General features: G+C 37.6%; 1 protein-coding gene across 2 annotated transcripts in view; it reads right to left on the bottom strand.

Annotated features, from left to right (window-relative positions):
- Window positions 1-203: 203 nt before the first annotated feature.
- The window catches only part of TUBGCP6 (tubulin gamma complex associated protein 6), a 29737-nt gene continuing 20979 nt past the window's right edge, over window positions 204-8961 (bottom strand). For both annotated transcript variants that reach the window (XM_038386744.2, XM_043495953.1), the window contains 9 exons: window positions 8576-8631; window positions 8296-8491; window positions 7859-8027; window positions 6797-6938; window positions 4910-5104; window positions 4435-4567; window positions 3977-4190; window positions 2570-2769; window positions 204-681 (listed from right to left, as the gene is read on the bottom strand). In XM_038386744.2, coding sequence (XP_038242672.1) covers window positions 590-681; window positions 2570-2769; window positions 3977-4190; window positions 4435-4567; window positions 4910-5104; window positions 6797-6938; window positions 7859-8027; window positions 8296-8491; window positions 8576-8631 — 1397 coding nt within the window. In that variant the 3' untranslated portion in view covers window positions 204-589. The remainder of the gene's footprint in view (window positions 682-2569; window positions 2770-3976; window positions 4191-4434; window positions 4568-4909; window positions 5105-6796; window positions 6939-7858; window positions 8028-8295; window positions 8492-8575; window positions 8632-8961) is intronic.

Raw genomic sequence — 8961 nt, 5'->3', positions numbered from 1 at the left:
TCCAAATCCAGTCTCACTTTCCAGCAGCTGAGATATTGTACTCAAAGTGTCATATTTCAGCCATATTATTCATTCCTTGTGAATAGCAGCCTTGTAGTAATAATTACAGAATAGTAAATGTAAATGTGATTTAGACTGAGAATGTACATCAGTTTGTAAATAAATTAAATGGACCAAATTTGAGCATACTGAACACCAAGAAGTTTTAAAACATATCTTTTTGTTTATTTATTTCACAAACATATTTACATTGAACATCAATTCACAACACTGAAAGGAAAAATGTATACTATACATTTACCGATTTACATGTATGCCCTTTCCCATGATAACACTAGGCCCCATTCTTCCCTATATCTGTAATTACGGGATCAATTCTCAATGTACTGATGAAGTGGTAAATTGTACAGATTCTAAATGGCATCATTTTCTAAGTGCTGTGTGGAACCTCTTCAAAGTTGTTTTGAACAATGGATTATTTCTTAAAATAAGCCTCTGTTATTAGCATCAATTTCCATAAATAGTAAGCATAAAGTTGTAGCTGTATTTTCTTTACATGCTAGCAGTATTCCTTACACTATACTAGAGCTCAATTATCTTTGTAGTAGTTGTTAAAGTTGATTCGCAGCAGGAAGTCCTCCAGGTGAGGTTGGTATCCCCTATTTACAAGTTTGGTTACCACTGTAGGAAAAACAAATACACAAATCTTAATTTAAACCTCTAACAAGTCTATCTGTTGATTAAATGTACGAATACTATCATGGAAAAAGCCTGTTGCAGATGTCTGATGTAGATGGAAACAAATCAGTAATATTGTATAAAAGAGCCCCTGCCTCTATTTGTGGAATTACAAAGTACTCTCATTAGCTGTCTGTACAACAAATCAGATGAAAGGCAAGGAATAGAAGAGTCAATCCTAGACAGTGTGCATATAAATGAAATTTTATTCTTCTAATTACACGTACACTTTATCCAAACTATTTTTAAAAGGACAATTTTAAGTTCCCATAACATCATATTAACCAGTGGGCAGGCACTACTGAGCTGTCTGACCTCTGTAAAACAAAGCAGCTCTGCTAGTTTTCTTATGCCAAGACCACTGTTACAGAAGGGACCATGAGACAAACACCTGGGATGATTGCAAATCTTAACTATAAACTGAATAATAAACTTACTAATGATAACCATCATTCACAATAAAGAAGGGATCTTTCCAATATATGGCCTTAAATCAAAGAAATAAAAATTGCCCTGGCTTCATAAACATCTCATACACCAAGGGGATTAGCAAGCAGTAACAGCATGCAAGTAAGAAGGAAAGGTGTAGAATATACAGGATTAGAGCCTGATCCAAAGCCCACTCAAATCAACAGGAGACTCTCCACTGGCTTCAGTAGGCTTTGGATCACACCCTTTGTGAGAGACAGAATCTTGTAGATTACAGGGACATGTGTACATACACATCTGTTTTGTGGTGATTAATACGGGGAAGTGCAAAGGACCAAGTCACTCTGCATATTTCCTTACAGGAGGCTCTATTAATCTCTGTCCATGAAGCAACCATAGATCTTGTAGGGTTGGCTTAGATAGCGCCCAGTAATGTTTTGACTTCCCATAGGCCTTGGAAGCAGCCATTCTAACTCATCCTGAAATATCTGCTTTTGTTGTTTTTTGTCCTTTGATACCACTTTTTGACACTCTTAATGAATAAAAAGCTCATCTCATTTCCTAAAGGATACAATCTGGTGGAAACAGTATTTAATGACTGATATTTAAAGAAAAAAGTGGCACTTCCTTTGGATGTTGGGTCTGCTAACAAAGGAAAGTGAGGAGCTGCCCGTATTCACGTGGAAAGGTGAATTTTTTTTTGGTAGAAATACGGGAAGGGTCTGTAAGACCAGTATTATTTGGGAAATGTAGAAGATTAGATAGGGTCTCTCCAACTTACAAACCCTGCAAGCTGAGGTGACAGCCACGAGAAATTCTATTGTGAAAAAGAACATGAACTACATGGCAAGAAATCTGCACAGTGGCAAAGTTCTTGCCTGCAGCACTAGATTTAACTACATCTTGCAGCAGGTAAGCGGACTGTGGGCCTTAGTCTCTTAACCCCTTGCAGGAGCCAGGAAATTCAATCTCAGTAAGATGTAGTATTTGTCTTGTAGGGAGATGTAAAATACAGTTCAAAGAACTTTTTGTGTGTTGCCATTTTAGATACTTTTGTCTGTCATATGGTTTCAAAGACTACATTGCAGATAAATGGTAAATATAAGCATATATCAGCCTAAGAAGCAATTATTTACCATGGAGTTACTCCCCGTAAATCACCAATGTGATACTTATTGTCAGCTCTGGGACACATGCCAAGAAATTCAAACTTCTCTCCATGTCCACTAATGTAAAGCATCAGATTAGCTTTCCCAGAAGCAATGCACTAAGCAAAATGAGTTCAATATTTCTCCTGATTTTAGGCTGTACTATCAGAGACAACTGCAAGAACTGATGGTTTTTCAGGTGTCAGTTGACTGAGGCAATATAAATTAGCCCAATAATGTATACCAGTTCCTACCTTTGAATAAGAAGTGAGAGTAATATTTGAAAGTATTATAAGATTGTTGCATCAAACCAAAGTTGGGATGAACAGCCATTTGCTTGCCAGCATCAAAGTTCCATGACTGAGAGATTAACTGGCTGCGGAACTTCAAAATGAGACTGAAGATGCTGTGAATAATGTTCATCACAGGGGTGGCCTTCTCAGTCAATAGTCCTCTAGCAAAAGAAAAATAGACTTTAAAAAAACTAAAGAGACATTGTTTATTTGAGCGGTTAGAAGGCAGAGAGAATCCTTTGGGTTCCCTCTCTAATCATTTCAAAACAAAACATGGGACCCTACAGGAGTGAATTTATGTAACTCTTGAGTCCAGTATGATTTGCCTACTCTTCAAGGTTGCTGACATTTACATATGAAGAACTCAGTCCAGACACTTGCCCTTTACTTTTACGGTGGTGAGATAAAATTTTAAGTACCATGTTCTGGTTCTTAACTTTGCCAGGTAATTAAGCATCCGTCATCATTTCTGCCACTTCCCAATGCCTGCACTGGTCTTTCTGGATGCACCTGTTCTTGTCTGTAACTAACAAGAGATGCCACTTCTAGTGGGACACACTCTTTTTGCCTTTTCTTTTATCTACTCCTCCTGTTCGCCATCTTCTTTTCCTCCCTTGTCATTTCTGACCTTTTTTTTTTCCTCTCTATTTCTTCCTTTCTTATCCCACCACTCCCATATCTACTTACCTCTCAACTCCATTCTCCTTATCCTATTACTCCCCTCTTTGCTCTCTATCACAACATCTCAGGGCCTCTACAGTTTGGTGTTAGTAACAACTGTAGTGTATGAGGCTCAAAGTGTTAGCAGCCTCTGATTCATAAAGCAAGTAGTATTACTTCCACTATTCATGAACCCTGGTGGTGGTCTTTCTTAAGAGACAATGTTTGTGTACATCAGATGACAACTGCTCTGCCAAGGTATGATCCTGCAGCCTGAAATTAGCTCTGCATAAGTATTAAAAGTATAAACAATGTATAGAGACAGCCCTTGTGCAATCCTTGAATTTGGATTATTTTTACATACTACTTATTCAGACAGACAAATACTCATTTCCCTAACTCATTTGTATTAACTACAAATCATGAACTTCCCTTTCATCACAGCACTAATATTCTGGATGCTTCTGTTGTACCTATGCAAAGTTTTCACAATTTTTTTTTTGGTATAATTACTACTGTGTATGTTTGTTGAAATCATTTTATGTGTATAAATATATATACATACGCATGCACATGTACACATACATACACACACACAGAGACTGTGTGTGTGCTATATACCATATTTACACAAGAGTGGGCAAAATCCTCTGCTGGAGTAAGCTGAAACAGCTCAGTTGACTTCAAGTGTTTCTCTGCTTTGCTTACCTGAAAATTGCTTTGTTGAGGTATTCTGCATGTGTTCTGTGAATTTCTTCCAGGTTTCCTACAGAAGACAGTTTGTTTCCAAATTCACACCATGTTACATGCAATATTTGGTTAGCAATGTAACCCTGAATAACTTTAACAAAGTGCTGCATTTCATGTTTATACAGCTGAAGCTGTCGAAATTGAACAGAATTTGATGCACGACTCACTAATGCTGAAAATAAAAACAGAAAGATATTATTGTTGACACTTAGAGAGTGTTCCCATAAAAATCATGGTTTGACAAAATTATTAGCAGAAACCTGTCTCAAATTCCAAACAAGTTTACTTGAATAAATTTTGACTTTTAAGGACCAAAGTACCTGTTTTAAATGTTTTAAATGGTATGTTTACAATCTTTTGTCTGGCACATGGAGCTAAACACATTTTTATGCAGTACCTTTTCTAATTTATCTTACCAGTACGTTTTAAGTGGAACCAAATATCCTTGAGAGTCCACACCATGTGCTTCAACTGCAGCAAAAAGGAGAAGATCTTGTTGTATTTATTCATGCAGCTCTCGGTAATGACAATGTTTAGAGGCCAATCAACCTAAAATATATATATATAAAACCAAGTGCGTTAACATTACCTGTCCATGTCATATTTGATCATTTCAGAATATTTTACAGCCCTTTCAGTCACAGGTACTATAGGCTGCTGAAACATAACTGAATGAATTTATAAATGGTATCATAGAATGGCCAGGATGAGTGAACCCTATGAATTCATTTAGATTAGCCTAATTTCTTGACTCTTTTCCTCTAGGAGGTAGTAAATCATCAATTACTATACATCAAAGAACAAGAAACAAGAAACATGGATGCTCAAATGATTATGGTATAAGAGAAAAGTATGAAACTTTCAAATAATCTTTTCTACATGCTTTCTTACCTTGTACCGTAGCTCCAAGCAGTTCAGAGCATCAGGAGCATTGGGTTTGAACATTTCTGGAAGGTACTTGAGTGCAAAAGAAAGGTTGGAAGCAAGCTGGGTATCTCCATGAAGGCTATACTGTAATGCTTTATTTAAGATAGAATTGAGAACCAGTGGATTCAGAAGTTCACCAGGAGTTTGCCCTGAACCAAGCTTGAAAAAAAGAAATCTTAATTACACACAATTTTTAGAGACATACAAGTCATGTTCTTGCTTTAAAGGTAAATTTTTCAAAAGCACCTAAATGACCTAGGGGCCTAAGTCCCATTTTCAAAAGTGGCTTAGGCACAAGTGTTTTATTCATTTTTGAAAATGGGACTTGGCTGCTTTTGAAATTTTTACCCTTAGTCTTTTGGCTCAGTACCATGATGATCAACGTCAGAACAACCTAATTAACAAATTAATAAATTTATTTGAGCATAAGCTTTCGTGAGCTACAGCTCACTTCATCGGATGCATATGCTTATGCTCAAATAAATTTGTTAGTCTCTAAGGTGCCACAAATACTCATTTTCTTTTTTGCGAATACAGACTAACAAGGTTGCTACTCTGTAACAAATTAATGTGACAGAATCAAAATCAATACTGTGATATAAACCTCTCAATTTTCACCTTTAGCACTTTAAAACAATTTTAATGTGTTTTCTGACATGTTTACTAATGAAATTAATATATTTGTTGAAAATCCAAATGAGAACTTGCTAATTCACTTTTCAAAATACAAATATAAAGACTTAACTGCTGTTATAGAAAATATAAAATAGAAGTACATAGCAAATTCAGAATTGCAGGTGTCAGGTCTCAAAATGAATAAAGAAAAACAACAACAATCATGTTGTTTTAAACATTTCATTTATGTTATCTTGATCCCCCTGCAACTATTAAAATGACAGTACTGAGCATAAGACTCGGATTCAAAACATTTAAGCACAAGCAGCCCCTTTGACTTCAGCAGGACTTCTCACATATGCTCAAAATTAAGCAGGTGCTAAATTACTTTTCTCGATCGTGACCAAAATGCTCTCAGGTTCTAGAGAGTTGGTGCTAACTGTCCTGTGCCCATGCATGTCCTGATAGCTAGACATAAGCCCAGACCATCCTTCCTGTGACCTTATTCAGGTGAACCTCATCCAGGGACACAAAAATAGGGCATATAAGTGCCACCTCTGCAGCAGATTTCAACATTCTCCTCCTTAATTCTCCTTCAGCAGTGCACTGTGGGATTTTTGAAGTGGGAGTGTAGACCAACTTTTCACAGCATGGGCCCCTGCAGCGTGATGGAGGGGAGTGGTGGGACTCAACCAGTGGCAACAGTGTCCTTCAGCTGTGCAGCCAATAGGCAGCAGGGGCCAGAGCAATAGTGCAAACAATCTAGCCTTTCACAGGACAGGGGGTTTTCTTCCCTGAAGATCTCCAGTTTCTGCTTAGTTTAGAGGTCATACACCTGGCGTCCTCTGCAGTCTGCCAAATCCCACCACCCCATTCCTCAGGAGAATATCAGCCAAATATACTGCTCTTACAGAGTTTCTTAGGCCTCGTGTAGCCCCTCTCATGGGCATTTCTAAGAGGGTGCATTTTGGCCCACGGTCATTAAGGCCTCACCAGGGCCTCTGTTACAGAATTTATTGCCTTGGCACAAGGGGATACAAAATGGATAAGGGGCAAAATAGCAGATAGGATTTTAACCCACACCTCTCTACCATCCTTACTCATATTGTTTTTTTTAGCTAAATGTCAACATAGGGAACGGTCCTTAATATCACTTTATGAGATATTAGAGGTTCACAGACATCATGCCTATTGCAAATGACCAAATAGAGTTATAAAACAAGCCAGCAAAAATACCTTCTCAAATAGTAGGTCACTAAGTGACTGAGCGAACTCTCCATCTTCCATTAACAAAAAATGTCTTAGTGCTTCAAAATGCTTCTCTATGTTCAGTTCCACAAAGTAGTAATCGACTATCGCTTTGTTCACAAGGGAAACACTAATAAAAACATGAAGTGACAATCACTCTTAAGAACAATTCTTTCCTTGCTATTAAAATGCAGTCATGGATATTACTATCAAATTAACGTTTCAATATCTAGCATAATGTACAAGCTTGTATGACATTCACATGCACAAAAGAAAATGGGAAAAAAACCTTATATACAGATAGTATCCAGGATGAGCCAGAACTAAAACCTACCACTACTGAGAACTATAGTTTGATTGGAATTGCCAGCATATCTGAAGACTGACACTACATGGATCATAAGAAAACACAGTAGCAGTAACCTCCCTTTATGAAGCTTTCATCTGGTGGGATCCAGACTGGTTAAGCAAGTGTCATGTCTGTATCTTTGCAGAGATGTGTACTTCACCCAAGCAATACAGGCACCTTTGATGCTAGTCACTGACAGAGAAGGAGAGAGGGCAGGAGATGCAATTCTTGAACCCTGGAACTCTGGGGATAGTCCCGAGACCGGGGAAGACTTTCCCCAAAGGCAGGGCGGGAGGAAATTATCCTATACCCTATACTTACTAAACTAGATATAAAACCAATTTACAACAAGTTTAGTTTACAGGTTATACACTGAAAGACACAATTCCAACCAAAGCCATGCAGTGTTAAGAAGGAACTGGAGAGGCATCAACCCATGCCGCCTATTATACCCTTGGTCGGGAACATGAGGGAAGCTAATGCGTATGTGTGAGTAAATGGACACTGCTTTGAAGAACTTCCAGACTCAGGCACATGGCATGCATGCGTACACATGTGTGGAATACACACAGGGACCGGACCAGCACTCGAAGAAGTAGTAAGTAGATTTTCGTGCAGCTCCGTCTCAATGGAAAATAACCATCAAAGAAAAAATAACTGAGTTAATAAAAGTGGATTTGTTATTCCTAATTAGTACTTACTGAGACACGAGTGGAGCAGTAATAGAGTGTTTCATCAGCACTGGCAAAGATAAAAGCTCACTTAGTTGTACAGCTGTTTCATCTGTTGCTGACTGTACCAAAGGATCCACTGGGAAAGTGTATGACCTGGGTATCACATGATGCAAGAGATGGGAAACTGGCAACTCTGCTAAATTGAAGAACATATATAAAAATTGTATGCTGTTATACTTAAGCTATTTCAATTAATCTCCTGAAAGTCATTCCAGATTAGAAAAGTCAAAACATGCTACAGTAGACTTCAGATTTTTATGCAAAGAAAAATAGTTTTGCTCCTGTACTTAATAATTTTGATGATAAAGATCATTTAAGAACTTTTCCTTATGCTAAACTCCTGATTTCTCACTCAAGATAATTACATATTCTTGCTGAACTACCATTTCAAGAGTTCTACTCACACATTAAATCATAGCTGTCTTGGTACTTTTCAAGGCAATACTGGTCTGATAAGGCTTTCAGATAAGCTTGTTCTTTCCTCCACGTATCATCATCATCATCATCTTCCTTCTCTTTAGTCTCAGAAGCACACGCCTCAGAAAGTAAAGTTTCTTGAGGTGTAACAGTCAGGGCAATCGATTTTTCAGGTTCCTCTGTCTAAGAAAATGCAGACAATAAGTAACACCTTCTCTCAGAGCTGATCATCTCATAAATCCCATGCACAAATGATGTGTTCCTTACCTGTGAACTCTGAGGAAGCTCTGGAGGGAGATCTTTGCTGACATCTTTTGCAATTACTGTAACAACACAAATTGAAACAGTATCAGAAAAAAAAACCAACCCATGAACATACAAAATACAGCTGACTGCCTATAGTCATTGGATCGTATCTCAGACCTGATCATAATTCCAAAAGAATGCAAAATCTGTAACAAAACCACCATTACACTGCACTTGAAAAACAGGGAACTTTAGGTTCACATGCTTGTATACATTACACAGTGACACTATTAGCATTAATATATTTAAAGTACTATCAGAACATTCTTCAATTTCAGAGTGCAAAGTAGCTATTTAAAACCACACTAGAATTATAAGTGGTCTGCAAAGTTTCAAACCAGTGGAAA

Source organism: Dermochelys coriacea, chromosome 1 (genome assembly GCF_009764565.3).
Source record: "Dermochelys coriacea isolate rDerCor1 chromosome 1, rDerCor1.pri.v4, whole genome shotgun sequence".
NCBI classification, from domain to species: domain Eukaryota; kingdom Metazoa; phylum Chordata; order Testudines; family Dermochelyidae; genus Dermochelys; species Dermochelys coriacea.
This window is presented reverse-complemented; position numbering and strand designations above follow the sequence as displayed.